The following is a 21,582-nucleotide window of genomic DNA, read 5'->3' as shown; positions in this document are numbered from 1 at the left end:
TCTTTCCATAGCCTCAATAAAATGCTAATAAAGGAATAAAAATAAGGCATAAAACCTCAAGGAGAGAAAAAGAAAGATGACAAGAAAATTTTTCAAGATGGAAAGCAGATGTCAAGTGGTAACCATCTTAGCAGGCCACAGAAATTTGAAACCTAACTGCATGATGAGAGAAGGTCAATAAAAAGCAAGTAGATTTGCACTTCAGAACCTGAGAAACAGTGCAGGAATTGAAGGTACTAGACATCTCTGAAAGAAGGGGTAAGAGGTAGAGTACAGACCCCAAGATTTATACCCTCCTTCTGTGTGACCACCTGGGAAGGAGGGAGGAGGTTCAACTGCAAAAGAAACTGAGTCAGAAAGACCAAAGACTGGAGATTGCTAGAAACAAAGCATAACAGAAGTATGGTAAGGAGCTGAAAATGGAAAAAATCATACTGAACAGACAAGATTCCTGACTCTCTCCCCTTGTCCAGCTCTCAGAGTATTAGCAGCTCTCTCTCTCTGTCTCTCTCTCTCTTCTCCCTCCCTCCCAGACTGGAAGCTGTTCAATTCAGTAGCCCAGGTAGCTAATGAAATGGCCAAGTTCTCACCAAATAACCCTACAATGAAATAAAACTGTTAACAGGCCCAACCTGCATTCAGAACTTTCAATCTTTTTAGTAGACGATTCATCACATGTCCATCGTTTGAATGAACAGTTAAAGCTCACTAGACATTTCAGCAGCATCAATATTATAAAAGACGACAGTTCAAACAAAAACAGGAAACAGAACACAGTTTTCTGGAACTTTTCAGAATATACAATAAAAAAACAAAGAGATGGACGATTGGAGAAATTTGACTTTAAAAATTAAAGGGTCAGATCAGTAGAGCCAACATCTAAACCACAGATGATCTAGAGGAGACAACAAGGGAAATTAAGGAGAAATAAATTATAAAAGAAATTATATAAGAAAACCTCCCACAATTGAAGGATTAGAGATTGAAATTTCAACAGTTTACCAAATGCCCTGTGTAATGGGGAGAAGGAACACCGAGAAACAGTATTAACACATTTCAGATCACTGGGAAAAGGAGAAGATTTAAAAAAGCTTCCAGAAAGAAAGACTAAATCACATGTAAAGAATTGGACATCTGAATGAAATCAGACTTCTTAAGAGCAACACTAGAAACTAGATGGCGGCGGGGGGAGGGTGTCGGGGGTTAAAAAAAAAAAAAGAAAAAAAAAGAAACTAGGTGGCAGCAGGGTCTTTACAATTCTGAAAGAAAATTATTTCCAAACTAAGATTTTACCAAATTATGAGCATATGGGAGTCAAACAATTGCATTTTCAGGCATGCAAAATTATGAATGGCTTAGCTCCCATGTACTAGGGAGCTCCTAAAAGATGTGCTTTAATACAACGCAGGAGCAAACCAACTGCAAGGAAAACGAGAACTCAGGCAGGAGCGCCAACTCAGAAGGCAGACCAAAGGGCCACCCTGGCAAGCCTGTGAGAGACCTGCCCGCTCAGAATGGAAGGAGGATGGAGTGCCGGGAAAGATGTTTCCGAGGTGACAAAAAACCAAAAACAGAAACAAAGCAGACTGAATACTGATTGAATACCTGGGAGTTGTTTTACAGCTTGTCGGAAAGTTTAGGGGAAGAATAGATGGTAGAAGCATAAAAAAATAAAAAATAAAAAAACAGCTGGGTGCAGTGGCTCATGCCTGTAATCCCAGCACTTTGGGAGGCCAAAGTAAATCAAGTCCCAGGAAGTCAAGGCTGCAGTGAGCCGTGATCGTGCCCCTGCATTCTAGCTTGGGCACAGAGCGAGACCCCCAAGTCAGACAAATAAATAAATAGAAAGCAATAAAATGAAAAATCAGGCCATACAAGAAAAGATACGCATGACTTATCTGTGACAAATATTTACAAAGTCATATTAGTGTAACTAAACTATATTAGGAGGCTAGATGAGAGAAAGTGTGGTTAGGAATGGCAGCATAAAAGCTATATCTTTGTATTTCACACAGAAGTCTCTAAATAATATCTAAAAACAAAAAGCCAGAAATATTGGTATAGAATAAGCTTAGAAATACAGAAGCAAATGCCAGCTGAAACAGCTAAATGTGTTGAAGGCTGTTGCCTCTAGGGGGCAGCACTCGGGAATGGAGCATGTGGGCTTCTACAGCTGGCTATATTTTATTAAAAACCGACTCCCATTATTTGTCTCTGAAAGTTATAAACATATTTCCTTGATGGAAAATACTTAACATTTTAAAACTAAATCTCAGCACTTTGGGAGGCTGAAGTAGGAGGAATATTTGAGCTCCTAGGGTTAGGGTTAGGGCTAGGGTTAGGGTTGGGGTTAGGGTTAGGTAGGAGGATTGCTTGAGCTCAGGCATTCAAGAGCAAGATACTTTGCTTAAAAGTTACTGAACTATCTGGGTACACTGAAACACAAACAGGGAAAAAGAAGGATGTTGCCCCAATAAACAGATCCACACGCGACCACCCTGTTAAACTCACAGCAGTTATTAAGTAACAGGATCTCCGTAATATCATAATTATCAGCAACAAAATTGGCTCTAAACGATGGTGCTAAAGCCCATGTTAACAAGTGAGCAGTGCTACTTGTTAAAATTTCTTTCTCCCCCGACATCCAAAAAATGTATTTCTCAGGGGAAGTATTCCTACACCTAATCAAGAAAATATACTCACTCTAAAAAGAGAGGAAAAAAAAAATCAGAGAACTGAAATCCTGTGGGACATCACCTACCTCAATCGTAGTGACAGTTTTCTTCAAAACTGCTTTATTATTATAGGATTTGAAAAACCAGCGAACTAACTGGAAGCTTGAATTGGAGAAGAATTAGATGCTTAGCACAATATTTTTTTAACCACAAGCAGAACAGGATGTACTTGCACAATTATCAAGTTTTTAAAAGCATATGATATAAATTAGTATTATAATCTCCCTGTAGTTCTATAATTCCTCTCTATCCTGCTATTATGACTAATATGCCAGTTATTATATTAGAGTTTGTTTAGATAAGTTTCTAAACTTATTAGGATATTCTCCTTTATAAAAAATGATAGGAATATACCTGGCTTTAAAAAAAATAGTCATTACCTATGGTATAGCTACCACTACTCAGTTTTACTATTTTTATACTCTTGTATTTTCCTTCAGCCAAAGGTTTTTAAAAAATCATACGAACCCTACGTTTTAAAATATTCAAAAACTATGGTAAACAGAAGATAAATATATTTGACCATATAACCACATAGAAATCAAAATTCACAAAGATAAACTGGAAGAAAAAGGTGTACAGCTGCTCATATGAGAGCTCATGACAAGTTACAAAGTACTGCATCCTCTCCTTCCAAATCTGCCTCCTTTGAGTTTTTAAAAACTAACTGAAGATTAAGTTAGAAGGTCCTTGAAAATCCTCCTTATCCAACTCCTGACAGCAGGCAAGAAGATCTTTGACAACATTCCTGAAAAAGGGTCATTTAACTCTACTAACTAAACATTAGTTATATAAGAATACCTTGTCAGGCTCGGTGGCTCAGCCTGTAATCCCGCGCCTTTGGGAGGCTGAGGTGAGTGGATTGCCTGAGCCCGCAGGTTTGAGACCTGCCTGGGCAGCGAGACCTCATCTCTACAATAAATAAAAAAAAATCAGCCGAGCGTGGTAGCGCATGCCTGTAATTCCAGCTACCTGGAAGGCTGAGGCGGAAGGATCGCCGGAGCACAGCAGGTCGAGGCTGCGGTGGCCGGGAGCGGCCACTGCACTCCAGTCTGGGCGACTGAGTGAGACTCCAACTCAAAAAAAAAAAAAGAATACCTTTAGTAATAGGGAATTTACTGCCTGCCAACTTGGCCTTGTTCATTCTTTTAAGCAACTTGAATTGTCAAAAAGTTCTTTCTCACGTTTGGCCAGCTGGGATCTGGGTGGACTTTACCATTTTGAATGGTGCAAGGCTGGGCTCGGTGGTTCAGCCTGCAATCTAACACTTTGGGAGGCCAAGGAGAGTGAATTGCCTGAGCCTGTGGGTTCAAGACCAGCCCAGGCAACTTGGCGAGACCTCATCTCTACAATAAATAAAAATGAGCTGGACGTGGTAGTGTGCACCTGTAGTTCCAGCTACTTGAAAGGCTGAGGTGGAAGGATCTCTGGAGCCCAAGCAGGTTGACGCTTGGGTGGCGATGAGCATGCCATTGCCCTCCAGCCTGGGCAATGGAGTGAGACTCCAACTCAAAAAAAAGAAAAGAAAAGAATGGTGCAACTCATAGTGGCATTTGCTTCTAGAAAAGATCAGTTAGGTGTCCGAGTGGCTATATAATTTGCTGTCCAAATTGGTATACTGTGAGTGAAAAGGGGGTACCAGAAATAATCGTGATAGGACTATCCCAGACAGCTCGGGATACATATGTGAGCACCCCAAGTAAGGGAAACAGGGGCCAGGCCACAAGGAAAGGAGGCTGCCAGGGAACGGGAAGGGCATCAGACCTCCACACACCGGGTTTGAGCTTAGAGCTTGGTGTCTTTCTGTCTGTATACCAAGGCAAACAGAACAGATGTTAGGAAAAAGTTTGGGTAAGGAGAGACATTTGCATATCTGCATATCAAATACCAGGCTTAGGCTTAGGCTTACAAAATTAATCCCAGACAACTGATTATGGGAAAAAGCTCCCAATATATTTAAGAAATATATACACAAGTCTTGGCCAAGCCTGCACATTCTGAGTTTCAGTGGGTACGACCCAGGAGACCTTGGGAAAGTATGACTGACTTGCAGTGTCAACGTTAGCCCTACTTTAGATTTCTGCAGCAAATCAGTAGACGTCTCTTTTTCTAACAGGAAATGCTTTAAATATTTGAAAACAGCTTTGACACTGCCCTGTATCTTTTCTTCCATTGGCTAAACACATAGTTTCTTCAGCCATTGGAGGTGTGATGCTCTGAGTTGAACATACTGGTATTTCGGATGAAGGCCCATCACACCAGAGTAGGGTAAACTTAGTATGTAATACATGCTTGTAGAAGGCTACTTACTATTACTGGTTCATGTTAAGCTTGTGATCAAATAGCTCCCCAAGAACTTGGTCATAGAATCAAGACTTGTTACCAAGTTAGGGCTTTTCCATTCTGTACTTTCAAATTTTTTCTTTTTTGAGTGAGATCTCACTCTGTTGCCCATGCTGGAGTGCAGTGGCAAGCTCATGGTCACTTTAGCCTCGACCTGCTGGGCTCTGGTGATCCTTTCGCCTCAGCCTTCCAAGTAGCTGAACCAAAAGGAGTGCCTTTACATTTATCCCATTAAAGTTGGAGCCACAGTATTCAATACTTACTGGGCACTGAGGTTATAGTTTCAGCCTATGCCTACATAGATGATGCAATGAACTACCTCATGTTTCTCATTTACACAATTTAGTATCTGGTCCAGTTTTGTGTTATCTGAAAGTGTGATGATAATTCTTTCTATGTTTTTCCTAGGTCTCTTTACTAATGTTTTAAATGTATGCTATGAGAGAGGATTCTGGTAGTATTCTAGTAAAGACCTTTCCCCAAGTGGTTACAAGTCACTGATTCTCATTGGATGCAGTTTTTCACACAAACCCACACAGAAATGCTCTGCAACCATCTGGTCAGGGTGAGTGAGGTTTCTGCCCCTCCCTCATTTCCGACATGTGGCTGCTGCCTCTGGGTATCATGGCACTCTTTCCCTATGAAGCTGCTGAAAACCATGCTCTTCATAGTACCCCGGGCTACACTGTCTGTTCAACTGAGATGGCAAGCTGATACCCATTTGCTGTCTTGGATTTTTACACATCTCACCGACATAACTAAAAGCATGTTGTGAAAACCTGGCAAAGGACTATTTGCTCTGTCACTCAGCAACTTGAGTGGTTCAGCAATTTGGGTGGTTTTTCTATCAGATGTGGCGGCAAAGTTGGAGGAAAAGGAGGGAAAGATGATGTCTACCTGTGGATGACAAAAAAAAGGGGAGCGGGGCTGACCCCTCTCCAGGTTTTCTTCTCACCTTTCCCTATGCAGGGCAAAACTAAAATCTATTGCACAGAACCACTTGCAGAACGTGCTTTAAAACCTGTTTTTAAAATTGCTATTCACAGGCTGGGCACAATGGCTTACACCTATAATCCCAGCACTTTGGGAGGCCAAGGTGAGAGAACTGCCTGAATCCACGGTTCAAGACCAACCTGGGCAATTTGGTGAGACCTCATCTCTACAGTAAATCACAAAATAAGCAGGGCATGGTGGTGTATGCCTGTAGTTCCAGCTACTTGGAAGTCTGAGGCAGAAGGATTTCCTGAGGCTGCAGTGGCCATGAGCATACCATTGCACTCCAGCCTGGGTGACAGAGCAAGACTACAACTCAAAAATAAAATAAAATTGCCATTCACCAGAATGTGGACATAGCTTTGTTACATAGATTTTTTTTTTGTCATGATAGTACTGTAGGGCACAATCAAAGGACATGTAATATGTGTAATTCATGCATTCAGCCCTACTAATATCTATTGAGTGCCAGTACTATTATTCCCAGTGCAGAAGATATAGCAGTGAATACTACAGTATTCTGGTAAGCAGCACCACTTCTCTGTATACAAGGTAGCCTCATGACTGTCGGGGAATGTTTGAGGAACTCTGAGATCATCAGGACATGTATGGAGATACAAGAAAAGATACCTGGTTAATACCACTTGATTTGAATCAGACCCAAAATCTCTGTGGAGGAGGAGAAATTGGACTTAGCCGCAACTGTACAGACCTAGCTAATGGACTGGGTGGGCGGGTGGTCATAGAAGGGAAATGGAAAAAGAGACAATGGAAGCCTCAGAGAAAAGCACTGTAAGAGATCAAGTCCTGTTGACTGGGAAGGTAACGATACCAGCTACTAAACAAGGTTGCTGTGTGCTGCCAGAAGAAGGTGGAACAGGATGTAAAGGAAAGAACCATGTCACCAGGCGCCCAGCTCTCACCGGTGGGAAACGCCTCTGGGTACAAGAAGCCAACAGCATTATGCTGCCAACAGGAGAGAGCACAGGGCAATGGAGGCAGTGGCATTAAAAGTCACAGAGAGGTCGCTGGCGGGATACCAAGGGTACCAGAAAAACATTGATCAGTAGAGCAGAAAGACTGAAGGAACTGCTTCCACATGGACTCTTAGAAGCAATGCCTGGGAGAAACTCTCCAGAAAAAAATTGCTGACGTGTTGCTAGTCAAGAAGAAAGGAGGGATTGATCAGTAAGAACCAGGTGTCCCAGGTAAAATCTGGGAAATATCAATCACAGAAAGAAGAGTTAAAATTAGAAGTCTTATCTTTATAATGGGTAGACTAATTTCATTCGGCACCAACCATCCATATGACCATAACACTTTTTTAAAGATAGTAAGTTTAAGATTGTTGATGATCTTATCCAAGGAACACACTGATTAGTTGGACAGAGAGTTATAATAGGAGTGATTTTAGTACCATTTCATAACTGAAACTGGATAGAGAAAAGTCAAACATTCCCTTATATAAAAATTATTTGCAAAATCACTTAATTGCTATGAATGTTTAATGTATAATTGCCAAATAACAATAAGTAGACACTTCTTACATTGGAATGGCCTGCTGAAAAGTTTTTGAATTATTTCTCTGTAAGCAGATTCATTTTTAGTCAATATTTTGGCTGCTGCCAAATTCACTGGATTTTCTAGCACAGGATTAGAAAGCATAACCTGGGGAAAAACACATACAATATATAGCTTCTTAAGTAAGCTTTTTTCTTAGAGAAAAAAAGAAAAAAGAAACAACCAAATACATATAACTTTCAATAGACATTTTTAAAATGCTTACTATGACTTGAAGATAGATTAAAAATAGCATGAGACATAGTCTCTACGCCTAAGAAACTCTTGATCTATCATGGTTTAATAATGGATCAACTTCTTCCTTTTTATCATATGAATTCAAGTTGAATTTATAAGTAAAGGGAACTAAACATGAGGAAACACTGAAACATTTCCATTAAAAGGTTTAAGAAGTAAAACTTTACATTTTAATATGAGGCCACATTTAGATCATGGATAAACACACATATGGACTGTGGCTTACACAAGCTTCAATATTCCTCTAGATCGTTTACTGATGAACTTAGTATGTGTTGTAGTTTTCCACTGATGTTGTAACTAATTGCCATAAATTTAGAGCTTAAAAATGGTACACCTTTACTCTCACACTTGCTTAAGTAAAAAGTTTACTATGATCGGACTGGTTTCTCCTTCCCAGCTTTAACCAGCCTGAAATCAAGCTATCAGCTGGTTGGGTTCTTATCAGAAGGCTCTGGGAATTATCTCCTTCCAAGCTCACTCAGGTAGTTGGCCGAATTCAGTTCCTTGAAGTTGTAGGACTGAGGTTCCTTTTTCTCTGCTCGCTGTTAGTGGCGGAGATATCCTCAGCTCCAAGAGGCCTCTCTCTAGTCCTTGCCCTCAGACCCTCACATCTCAGAGCCAGCAACAGTGACAAATTCTCCTTATGCTTGGAAACTGATATTCCCTTCTGCCACATCCCTTCTCTTTCTGCTATATTTTTGGGACTTACTCTTCTGCCTTCCTCTTCTGTTGCTAAGGGCTCATGTGATGACCTTGGACCCACATGCATAATCCAGAATGACCTTTCTATTTTAAGGTCAGGTGATGAGTAACTGTCATTTCATCTACAAGTCCTTTCACAGTACTACCTAGATTAGTGTTTAATTGAACAGCTGGAGGACAGGAGTCTTGGTGGGGCAGGGGGATCTTTAAAGTGCTGCCTATCCTGGTATCCATGCCACATTTCAAGTATGTCTACAAACCAAGTGACCAGTAGTCCCTCAAACGTAATAGTCAGGCTAGACCATGATCTTGTTTATCTGGAGCCTCAAAATTAATATTAGCCCAAACTGCAAAGATTTATTCAATAATTCGGTATTTTGAATGTTATATAGTGTGCAAGCTACATAATAAAATATGGTTAAAACTAGCAAATTGCCTAAGTGAAGATGCAGGCCAAAGTGGATAATTGTGGCTTAGGATTCATGGAAATGACGACAACTAATGAAAGCGATCATCTGACATCTGAGATCTCAAAAACAACAAGCATTTTCTGCTGCTACTTGCATTTTCCTGTTTGAAAACACATCGAGCTATATTTCCAAAAATATTATAATTGCTTAAATAGGGATTTAGTGTGGGTTGCACTAGACCTTTAAAAGTTGGTGGGAAGCAGATGAAGTTTAAGAGCAAGCTTTTGGTCTCTACCTGGAGAGAGTATTTTACTCAGAGAGTTACATCTGATAAAGTTTATTCAACAGTCTTCTCATGAACCACTGTGCCTAAGACCTATTCCCATAATATGTATACAAGCTATTTAGTATATTTAGTGATTTTTAAGAACTAGAATATAAGGTATATATAAAAATGTCTAGATCACACATCCTGCTAAAATAGTACAAAATAAAATCCAGTTTTTAAATTAGCCATCTAGTCGTATGAAATAACAAAAAAAGTTCTCTAGGGAATAAATACAAAAATTTGAAGCTTCAATAAACAACTGCACCAGTAGATACACTTACAATGTCTAGTCTATGACCATACCACCCTGAATGTGCTTTATTTTATCATGTCCAGTTAATTAAAACTCATGAGCCGGGCTCGGTGGCTTAGCCTGTAATCCCGCGCCTTTGGGAGGGTGAGGTGAGTGGATTTCCTGAGCCCACGGGTTCAAGACCCGCCTGGGCAACTTAGCGAGACCTCATCTCTACAATAAATCAAAAATCAGCCGGGCGTGGTAGCGCGCACCTGTAATTCCGGCTACTCGGAAGGCTGGGGCGGAAGGATCGCTGGAGCCCAGTGGGTCGAGGCTGCAGTGGCCGGGAGCGGCCACTGCACTGCAGTCTGGGTGACAGATTAAAACTCCAACTCAAAAAAAAAAAACAACTCATGAATTTGAAATTTAGTCTACAATGCATATTATTTACCTTTGCATTATATATGTAAGTACAAGTTTTCAAAGAAATTAAGATTATAAATATTTTAGGTGAAGTAGTTAGTATATGTAGACTTCAAAATATTTTAAACATTTCAAGAACCATTCTCTTGAAAAACAATGTGATAATTGGAAATGTGTCTCATTAGTTACTCAAAAGGAAGTAGTCAGTAAGTATGGTCTAAATTTGTATTGCTCATTACCATAGGAACTAGTCTCAGGTGGCTATTTAAATTGAGATTTAAAACAATTAAAATTAGGCCCAGTATATATATACACACACACATATACACTATAATTGCAATAATGTAAACATTTGGGTTCATTCATTTGTTCATCCATTTTATTTAGTACCTACCAGTGTCAGCATTTTTCTAAGTAAATATTGGGAAATCAAGGATGAATTAACCCTATTTCCTGATTTTGGGGTGCTTGTAGTCCAATAGGGCAAGACAGATGAGGAAGTAGTACATACATTACAGTTTCTGTGTTTCCACAGTGTTTCCACAGAAATCTGCTCAGGGTTCTGTTGGATGTGTGGCAAAGGAAACTCCCCCGAAACCAAAGCCCAATTCTACCTGGGAAAAGAAACCAGAAAAGGCATCCCAGAGGAAGACTCATTTGATCTCACTCTTACAACGTGAACAGCGCTTGCTGGACAGACTGAGGAAGAGGGTAGGAGAAAATGGGTTGCCAGTTAGGTGGGGAACTGAACTGAATGTCTTTTCAGGTCCAAGATTTGCTTGGTATGTAACTTGAGACTTTAGAACTCTATAAATGCTTTTTGACCTGAAATGAACCAAACAATGTGAGTGCAGAAAAGCATGAAGATATAAATAGAAGCAGGACTTCATGGTGTTAGGGAGAGTCTGAAGCCCATGTGTGAGGCGATCACTTACCACACAACAGAACTTGGGTTTACCCTGTAGAGAATGTGGGAACCTCAGAAAGATTTTAACGGAAGCACAGGAGAAAAGATTAGAAGGAAATTCTAATAACAATAGAGCTAGGACTTTTCTTTATGATTATTAGTGACTTTCTTTTCTTTCTCATTATCTTAAAAATCTGTAATATGGGCATATTTGTGTTATTAATGTATTTGAAAAATAATAAGACCAAAAACTGTGTTATCTAATGGCTTGCCATGATATGTTTGGCAATGCTTTGTTGTCACTTTGCATTACTGTTTAATGGGGAAAACAATCATAATATTAACTAACTGCAGGTTGCGCATTCCAAATCTGAAATTTCAGAATCTGAAATGCTTGAAACTTTGAGACTTTTTGGTGCCAACAATGATGCTCAAGGGAAATACTCACCGGAGCATTTCAGATTTCTAATTTTCAAATTTGGGACGCTCAACCAGTAGGTATACATAATACAAATATTCAAAAATCTGAAAAAAATCCAAAATCCCAAGCATTTTGGATAAGGGATCCTCAACCTATATTAAGTACTGAGTTGTTTTCTTGGACCAGGCACAGTTCCAAATACTTTACATGCATTAATTGACTTCGTTCTCACAGGTCACATGAGATAGCTATTAAGAACAGCCCCCATTTTACTGGTGAAAAAAATCAGGCAATGAGAAGTCAAAAAATGTGTTCAGTGGTACGCTGATATCAAGGTGCAGAACCAGGATGTGTAGCTAACCAATCTAACACAGAGCCCGAAGGTTTCCTTTTATTAAAATCTTCTGCAATTCTAAATTCTCACCAGTTCATTTCAGTAGAAGAGACACAGATATGTCTGAGTTTGGAGGAATTGAAGGGACCAACTCTAGATTTCTGCATAGCACAATCACTTCCTTAAAATTTTTGCTCAAATGTCTCTTTTATAGAACACAGCCTCAATATATTTGTAGAATGAATGAATGAATTGAACAATTAATCTTTCTTAAAAATTATACTTCACTCAGTATACTAAGGTGGCCAGCCAGAAAATTAACTATCATTTTATTTATTTTTAGAAAGAAGAAATGAAATTTGTATTATGCTTATATGCTGAGAAAATTCAATTAAGACAGACTACTTTGTTCTCAAAGCATTCCAGATGATCAAAATTTAATAGCTTATCTTCAGATATTATTAGTGATAGCAGGTCCATCAATGGAATATGGCTAAGCTGGATCTAAGACATCAAAGCAGGTGCTACTGGAAGAGTTTATTTAGCATCAGATGAGAAAGGAGAATTTTTAAGGATCAGAAATAACCCAACACTGAGGCATGTTTCTATGAACCATGGGTCCAGGGAATAAAGGTGGCATTTGGGAAACAGGCAACCATCTGGCGAGAAAAGAAAAGCCCCGGTATAAGTGATCACTGTTTGATATGAACACTTTTATAAGAGATCCCCAAAAACCTGGAATTATCTTTTGTAGGGTGAGCTTCCCCCGCTAGGTAAGTGTTCTAGGAAGCCATCAGCATCAGCTAGCATTGTTGTGAGAGGCTGAGTTTGGCTTCAGTGAATTTTTTTGTGGCAAACAGGTGACTGGTTCTTCCACCATGACAATGCACCTGCCTACACAGCACTGATTGTTCAGCAGCTTTTGGCCAAAAGTGGCATTAGCCCTGTGCCCCATGCTCCCTATTCACCCAATCTTGCCTTGAGCCACTTTTTTTTTGTTTTCCCAGGAAACGTTTTGCTGATGTGGAAGAGGTGATGCCAAAAAACAGCAGGAGCATTAACAGGCATCAAAATTGAGAAGTTCAAAAACTGTTTTGAGCAGTGGAAACAGTGTCACGATAGGCATATTACATCAAGCAGAGAGTACTTTGAAGATGACTGAAGTTTAAATGTGTAAGAGTAAATACACAGTTTTTATAAATAAATTCCAGGGTTTTTTGGGTCCACCCCCCCTTATAGCTAGCACTGTCAGAAACAAAGGATAAGGCTGGACATTTTAAGTTGTAGGCACTTGATTTGCTTCTCTCGGAAGGCAAGGTCTATGAGTGAGGAACGATCTGAAAGACCTAATAGTTCAATATTAGAAAGTGATGTTAGGAGACAAAGTAAAGCCTGAGGCTGCATCTCTAGAATTGAAACCATCCAAACAATTCTTTTATTATTTTATACACTATGTCTTCTTCGTCTTGAAGGGCCTTAACTATCAATTTTACTTTAATAGTCTTTATAATTTAAATTTCACTTTGTAGCCTTAATATAGATGTGTTGATTTAATTAAGATTCTCATATTCTTAAGTATGCATTGTACAATTCGATGTCTATATTAGGAATAATTAGGGCAGTTAAAAGTATTAAATAGGGCAGTCTATGAAATCTGTTCTTACCTGTAGGGAAAGTAAGATGCTGCTCAATGTATATCTTTTGTTCCACTTGTCAGGGTTGTCCAAAAAATCTATACAGGGCTGACCAGTATGTGGGTCTACTGTATTAAAGTAAAACATTAATATTGATATATAATAAATTAATATTTATAACTTATGACCACCAAAAGGATAAACCAGAAAAATCATTCACATCTACCCTTCTTTCCTTCTATTTCTTCTCTCAGTAACAAGAAATAATCTGCCTATCCCAGGTTCTTACCTGCTTCCATAGTTTTATTTTTGTTTTTGTTTCTGAATCAGGATCTCATTCTATCACCCAGGCTAGAGTGCAGTGGCATGATCACAGCTCACTAAAGCCTCAAACTCCTGGGCTCAAGTGATCCTCCCCACTCAGCCTCAGGAATAGCTGGGACTATAAGCACATGGCACCACACTTGACTAATTGATTTTTTTGTGGATACAGGGTCTTGCTGTGTTGTCTAAGTTGGTCTTGAACTCCTGGGCTCAAGCAATCCTCCTACCTCGGCCTCCCAAAGTGCTGGGATTACAGATGTAAGCTCCCATGCCCAGCCTCCCATGTTGTTTTACCTGAACAGATGGGTGCCCCTACTGTTTTTTCTAGCTCCTCTATGCCCAGCAAGATGTAGGCTTGTGACTAAGTTTTAATCATGGGATGTAAGAATAAGCACAAGGGTAAGGGAGTTTTCCCTCTTTGTTTTTCTTTTACCCCTTCCCACTTGCTGGAATTAGTGACAAACACAGTAAAATGCCTTAGACACAGAAATGGAATCTTCACACAGATTGGCCGAACTTCCTTCTGGTCCTGGTCTGTTATTTTACATTGGAAAGATGTACCCTATACCCTGTCCTAACACAGTTAATTAAGTATTCAGTACTTTTTTTTTTAAAAAAAGAATAGGGTTAAATATGAAAAATAAGACTATGGAATGACTAGAAGAAAATTAAAATGACTATTTGATTTGTTTTGGGGAAGAAATATCTAAGCTTAAAGACAATTGCAAAAACCTCAAAGGGCAAGATAATAGATCTGACTACATAAAAATTTCTAAACCCCAGATGTAAAATAAAACAGTATCAACAAAATATAAAATTAATGATAAATTAGAAGAAAGGTCTGCAACATCTAAGACAATGTGATTAGATTGTTAGACAAGTCTCAAACTAAGAAATCAGCCACAAATGTGTGGGAAAATGTTTACTTCACAAGTATTCAAAGAAGTGCTTATAAAAATAGCAGCAAGATTCTCATCAAATTAGAAAAAAAAGAAAAAAAAAGTCTCCAAAGTTTCAATGTCTAGAATTGGAAGGTGCTAAAATGAGAACTTTATATATACTTTTTGGTAAGAAATACATATCACCAAAAGGCGATTTGGCTTTTCACATCTAAAGACTTAAAACCGTACCTTGCCATCTTTTGGGGTCTAGGTGCTAATAAATAACCCTCCTCTCCTCTTCGGTTCATATATAATTATGAAATAGATCAAAGAGTTGAAAGATGGATATAAAAACACAAGCTGGTGTTTACACAAGACTGAATGAATCAACTGGAGAATGCACTTGATGCATGGCTTTCATCGGGCTCCAAAGAAGTCCCCCTGATTTGAACTTAACTCCCCAAGGGCAGGCCAGCCTAAGTTTCCCGCTTGGAGAATCACAGACCGCCCCCCAGGAGCCCAAGGTCAGAGAGGTGGAGAAGAGGGCTGTGCTAGAAACAGGCTGGATCCGCGCGTGCGCAAGTCCTTCCTCCGGCTCCCCGCTCAGGTTACGTGATTTCTCGTGACTCGTGACTTCTCGCGGGAGCGGGGGAGTTGGGGAGGGTGACGGGGAAGAAGAGCATCCGCGAGTTTCCTCCTACTATATCCTCCTGGAGACCGGAAGTTCCCTCTACTCTGTATGGGCGGGAGGGGGCGATAAATTTAATATCCTCCCATTAAATTTAATCCAGTAAGTCTGAGTATTTTAAATAATTAATGGCACAGGTACAAGGTTAATTTCTGTGCTGTAAATTCCGAAAATAGTTTTCAATTATACAAAGTAATCACGCACCTGGGAGAAAATAAAATCCCATAAATACAAGTAAACGATAAATGTTCCCCTGCCGACGAATTCTACTTCTTAAAACTTTTACCAGTGGGTCTCTACAAATATATATACACGCACAAATATGTATATCTACAAGTATGTATATGCACGCACAAATATGTGTATCTACAAATATGTATACACACGTGTGTATATACACGCACAAATATGTATATCTACAAATACGTATACACACGTGTGTGTGTTTATTAACTGGAATAATATTCTACATTTTCTCGTTCAGTTTTTTTTCATTTAACAGTGAATGGCCACCACCTTTCTGGATTTAAAATTTTATACATAAATATTTAACCACCCACTGTGTGCCAGGCAGTGAAGATTCTAGAGATGGAACTTCCATAGAACTTCCTTGTTCTGCTTAAAAGGATATCTCACTTAAAATTTTCTGTATTCGTGGACATTGAAGTTAATTACATTTTTCCTATTTCCAACGTTGCTACTGGGAATAAACATCTTTAAATAAAATATACTCTATTATTTCTACAGAATAATTTATAGGAATTATATAACTTATAAACATGGTATTACAAAAATTTAGGGCTATATGCATCTTATACCTGATTAGAAACGGCCAGCATGCTTCTCCAAAAGGTCATCATTATATCAGAGGAACAATGTCTACCCATGCCTACTAAAATTGTATGTCATCTTTTTTTTTTAATTTGGAGGCTCACTCTGTCACCGAGGCTGGAGTGCAAGGGTGCCCTCACAGTCACCCCAGTGTCGATCTGCTGGGCTCTGGCGATCCTTCCACCTCAGCCTTCCAAATAGTGGGAATTACAGGCGTGTGCTAGCATGCCCTGCTTAATTTTTTACTTGTTGTAGAGATGAGGACTCACCAACCTGCCCAGGCTGGTCTTGAACCTGTAGCCTTAGGCAATGCATTGACTCATTTTCTTCATTGCTTTCTCTATCATTTGAGAGATGAAAATGTCACAGTACTTCATACAAACTTGATTTATTGTAGAGATGAGGTCTCGCCAAGTTGCCCAGGCTGGTCTCAAACCTCTGGACTCAGGCAATCCTCTCACCTCGACCTCCCAAAGTGCTGGGATTACAGGCTTGAGCCATCGCACTGGGCTGTCGTCTTTTAATATTCTTCAACGTGTGATTAAGTCACAATGTTTTTGTTTTAATTCGCATTTATTTTCTTACTATTGATATTGAGCATCTTTTGTCTTTGTTTATAATGTCCTTGGCTATAGAGAAGTTTTTAAAAGTTTATGTCATTTAGTATATCATACTTTTCCAGTAGTTTCTGGATTTTATCATACTTAGAAAGGCCTTCTTCACCAAGCCCATTAAAACTTCTATCAGATTTTCTTGTTTTCCAGCATTTAAAATTTTTAGATTTTTGATCCCTCAGGAATTCACTTTGTGTAAACTGTGAAATAGCTGTCTTATTTTTTTCTAAAATGTTAATTTGTCCAGTGCATCTTTGTTTTATAATAATGAAAAATCAGATCCAACTAAAATATTAAACAATACAGGAATGGCTAAGTGTATTACTGAGCCACTTAAAATGATCTTTTGATGAATGTTTAAAAATGCAGGAAAAAGACATAATTTTTAAATTAAAAAAAATCTAGATGCAAAACTTCATATATAGCACCTCAACTTCATAGAAAATAATGCTTACATAGAAAAATAAAATAAATAAAATAAATTTGACATAATGCTAAGAGTATTACTCTTTGCATTAGGATTTAAGATTGATGGCTAATTTTTTTCAACCTTGTCATATTTTCTCCAATGAGCTTTCCTACTTTTATAAGCATAATAAATTGTTTAAAATAAATGCACAATTATTAGAAGAAACAAGTATTTAGTCCTTACCATTTGGATGAAAAGGAATTGTTGTAAATTTCACAACTGGAGGGGCATAGTTGTATTCTGACGTAAAATCTATTGTCAGTTGGAAAACCATTCCTAAGACAAAGAAATAAGCATTTTTACCAAAGTGTCGTGTTGTACTGATTAACTGTCTCCTGATTAACCCAGAGTTTCTCCCTATGGTTTGGACTTCTCATGGTTTTAAGTAAATTGTTTCAGAGTGCATAGACTCCTTTGGATGTGGAATAGACTCTTCCCCATCTAATTGCTCTATGTCCTCAGCCTCTTTCCAACCAGTCCTCTCCATCTACTACCTTCGCCCTGGTAACATGCGCCCTCCATTTTGTATCTCAGATGTACTGAAATCACCACTCCCAGAACCTTTCTCAACTACAAGCCTTTGCTGTGCTGTTTACTCTGCCTGAATTTCCTTCTCCTCCTGAATCTGGTAAACTCTTAGACATTCTTCAGGTATCAACTCAGATGCCACCTCCTTGGGAAGACATTCCTGACTCCCCTAGGCATAATTAACTCATGCCTCCCTCTTCAGCATTCTGTTCAGAATCCATAATAGCACAAATTACATTTTATCTCACTCCAGGAATCTATCTTGTTTTAGTCTATAGGCCCAGTATTTCTGAGAATTTAATTGATGAACATTTGGGGGGAAAGTCATAGCAGGAAAAATGAGACATACATAGCCAATAGGAGCCAATAGAAGCGAATAGGCATTTTGATAGCTATTCCCTGATCTCACGAACACTGCCAGAAGATATTCTCAGTTGATATCCTTTATTGTGTCTGCTTCTTTAAAATGTAATAACATTAAGATTTGGCATAAAGGAAAATGCAAACACCAAATTTCCATCTGTGTTGACAAGTGGCGAAACATATAAGTCATATAATGAAAAAATAACATGCGAAGAATTTTAGAATTCTAGGCAATTTATATGATGCAAACCTAGGCATATAAATAATAATTTCAGAAAATGTATATGAGGCAACCTTATTATACATGTAACGAGGCTATTAATGGAATAAAAACTTTTGGAAAAAAATAGATTAGTTTTGAAAACACAAACCCTGCCAAATTGAATTCTGTAGGCCTTCAATTTCAGCTTCCCATTTCATCATATCTTCACTTACAGGAAAGGCAGTAATACCCTTTAATTAAAAAACAAAATTAAAGTAGATTTAAAGATATTAAGTATTTATTGCACTTTTGAAAATCAGATACTAGGTTACAGTGAATTCTAAACACTCTAAAGTTTTCTTGATAAGCTTATACTGATCTGACGAGGCGTTCTCTGTCTTACTTTATAGAAGTTAAGGTAGACTTTAGAAAACACATACAATAGTAAATAAAAAATAAATCCTTAGCAAGAAATCACAAGAGGGACTAGAAGGTCATGATTGGAGTGTGTGGCTTATACACTGTTTGAATAAGACAATAGCCAATCTAAGATTCAAATTTATAAATAAATAGTTGGAAAGCACATGTTTCTTCAAAATTTTTTATAGCTACATGAAGGCTATATGGAAGGCATGAATTAGGAAAATTTTCATTAAGAAAAAAATTCAAAATTATATTTGTATATAAAAAGAAATATTTTTCTACACTTGTATTGTTTCAGCGAAAGGAAAAGAATGCATTTCATAGAAAAGCTTATTGATATGCTGAGGAATACACTTAAATACAACTCAAAAAATATTTCGGAGTAACCATACAGTTATTTAACATGTGAGGTGCTTGTCTGAATGAACATTATATCTCTGTTATCCGTATTTAAATATCCCTTCACTGGATTTTCTTTCACCAGAGAACTACAAAGTTCAGGATCAGCAGAAACAATACCAATGTCAGGTCTATGATGCTGGGATGTTTGTTGTTGGACTCAGTAATTGTTCCAAACATCTCCAGTGAAAGCAGTACTTTAATAGCAGAAGTATAAACCAAACAACGCCACTGAACTACACTTGAAGCCATCATGGGAACCATTCAGTACCTTCCCTTCTGTGGCTGGCTTTCTTTCAGTTCTTTCCCTTCATTACTCCCTCTCCCATTTCTCATCCTCCACAAATCACCCTGTGGCACCGTGGACATTGATAACCTCATGGGTGGCACTGGGGACAAAGAGTATTGCCTTCCTCTGTGTTAGAAGTGGAAGGGAAAGGCATTTATGAGTTAGGCTGGTGTCAGTGCAATAGACAGTAAGTAGCCAAAAACAAGAATTAAGAGCAAGGGTTTTGAAGTCAGAAATCCCTGTAATGAAACCCTGGGACTAAATGTTTACTGAATCTTTCTGAGGCTTAGGTTTCTGATAGGTAAGATGAGCTATTACTTATTTTATAGTATTATAATTAATAAATGTAATCCTGCATCTATGAGTCATCTATTACCTGATAGACCCTGATAGGGTTTAAATTCACATAAATACTCAGCAATAGGTGCTCAGTATCATTAACCTTTGTTACTTTGAAGTATTCATAGTAATTATTATGATTAAATAGATATTCATAGTAATTATTATGATTAAATAGACTACTGTAGTGAAACAGATTCATTAAATAACCATACTATAATGGCAAATCAGGCTTCATTAAATGATGACTTAAAGAATAGACATAGGTTAAGCTGCTTCTTAAAAATAATGATGAGACATAGGGTTTGCAAGTATTTTTTCGTATTGTGCAGGTTATCTCTTCACTCTATTGATTGTTTTCATACCTGTGTAGACATTTTTTAGTTGAATGCAATCCTATTTCTCTATTTTCACTATTGTTGGGGTCATATAAAAAAACAATCATTGCAGAGACCAAGGACATACTTTTCTCCTGTCTTCATTTCTTTTTCTTTTTCTTTTTTTTTTGAGTTGAAGTCTCACTCTGTCTCCCAGACTGGAGTGCAGTGGCACGCTCCCGGCCACCACAGCCTCGACCTGCTGGGCTCCAGCGATCCTTCCGCCTCAGCCTTCCAAGTAGCTGGAACCACAGGCACCCGCTACCACACCCGGCTAATTTTTTGATTTTTTGTAGAGATGAGGTCTCGCCAAGTTGCCCAGGCAGGTCTAGAACCCGCGGGCTCAGGCAATTCACTCCCCTCGGTCTCCCAAAGCACGGGATTACAGGCTGAGCCACCGAGCCCGGTACCTGTCTTCATTTCTAATGAACTCAAACAACTCAATAGCAAGAAAACAAATATGATCGATTCCAAATCTATCACAGAAACAAAGAACAGAGTATCATATGTTCTCACTCATAAGCGGACCTGGAACAATTATAATACTATAAGAAAGCAGTTGGCAGTAATGGGAAACTGTCAGGGGAGGAGGGGTGGGATTGGCAGTTGAGGGAAACTGCCAGGGGAGGGAGGGGCATACCTCATCACCAAGGGTACCTGCATAATCAGCATTTGTATACCCAACCCTGTTGTACCCCACATCTTTATAATAAAAATAAATAAATAAAAGACTATGCAGTGAAATACGTCCCTCCAAGTGCCCAGAACTTACCTCGTGATCATTCTCCTGAAACTCATAGAAGTCTCTTCGCAGCAAGAGGTAAGCTCTGTGGTGCATGACAAGGCCGCTGAGGCTCTGTCACTTTGTCACCAAACTCCTCGGGTTTACTCTGAGACCGATGTTTGAGGTTATGGGCCACCCTCCCACACTTAGTAAACTGCCATCAGCAACTTGCTTTCTGAGCCTCAGGACGCTCTCAGGACACGTAGCTCCTAAATTTGGGATACGACAGTGGCTGTCTTTTCTGCTGTAGGAGAACTCGGAGAAGAAAAACGTCGGCGCCTCCTCCTCTGCGGAGTGTCACCGCAGCTCCAGCCTCAAGGCACACTTGGACTTGCAGCTGGGACAGCCCGTGTGGTGGGCGCATGAGGTGGGATGGGGAGGTGAAAGCGTAAAGCGCACGACGTCCTCGCAAGTTGCCTCCGCTTCACAGGTGCGACGCGGTGTCAGCCCAGGGGGGAGGGATGCGCGTCGGTTGCCAGGCAACAGGCCCCTTCGGGACAGCAGAGGGGAAGGCGGCGGGGGCGTTGGCCGCCTCTCGTCCAATCAGCGGTGGAGGGGCGGGCCTCTGGGTCCCTCGGCAGCCAATCCGCCAACAGTTTCCGCTTCGAAAGGCCAATGAGGTTCGCGGTCGTGGCGACACCTTCTCCGCCCTCCCATGTGGAGTCTGCACAGCCAGCGGAGAGGATCTGGATAGAGCGAAGTCCTAGGACCGGCGAGTAAGTCACAGAGCCCGCCACACGAAGTCCCTCTTCCAAATTATGTTTCCTTTTTCTTTGAGTATCAAG

The 21,582-nt window shown here is 39.3% G+C and overlaps 1 protein-coding gene across 1 annotated transcript in view; it reads right to left on the bottom strand.

The window, feature by feature from the left end:
* UBE2U (ubiquitin conjugating enzyme E2 U (putative)) overlaps nt 1-21,109 on the bottom strand; it is a 64,962-nt gene extending 43,853 nt beyond the window's left edge. The window contains exons 1-5 of the mRNA XM_008060502.1: nt 20,786-21,109; nt 18,356-18,437; nt 17,277-17,369; nt 13,317-13,414; nt 7,619-7,739 (exon numbers count right to left, since the gene is read on the bottom strand). Of these exons, the coding sequence (XP_008058693.1) occupies nt 7,619-7,739; nt 13,317-13,414; nt 17,277-17,369; nt 18,356-18,437; nt 20,786-20,851 (460 nt within the window). The 5' untranslated portion in view covers nt 20,852-21,109. The remainder of the gene's footprint in view (nt 1-7,618; nt 7,740-13,316; nt 13,415-17,276; nt 17,370-18,355; nt 18,438-20,785) is intronic.
* Between the last annotated feature and the right edge of the window lie 473 nt (nt 21,110-21,582).

Source organism: Carlito syrichta, unplaced genomic scaffold (assembly GCF_000164805.1).
Source record: "Carlito syrichta isolate Samal-C Ts95f unplaced genomic scaffold, Tarsius_syrichta-2.0.1 Scaffold304635, whole genome shotgun sequence".
Taxonomy (NCBI): domain Eukaryota; kingdom Metazoa; phylum Chordata; class Mammalia; order Primates; family Tarsiidae; genus Carlito; species Carlito syrichta.
The sequence above is the reverse complement of the archived record's forward strand: the minus strand, read 5'-3'. Positions and strand labels throughout refer to the sequence as shown.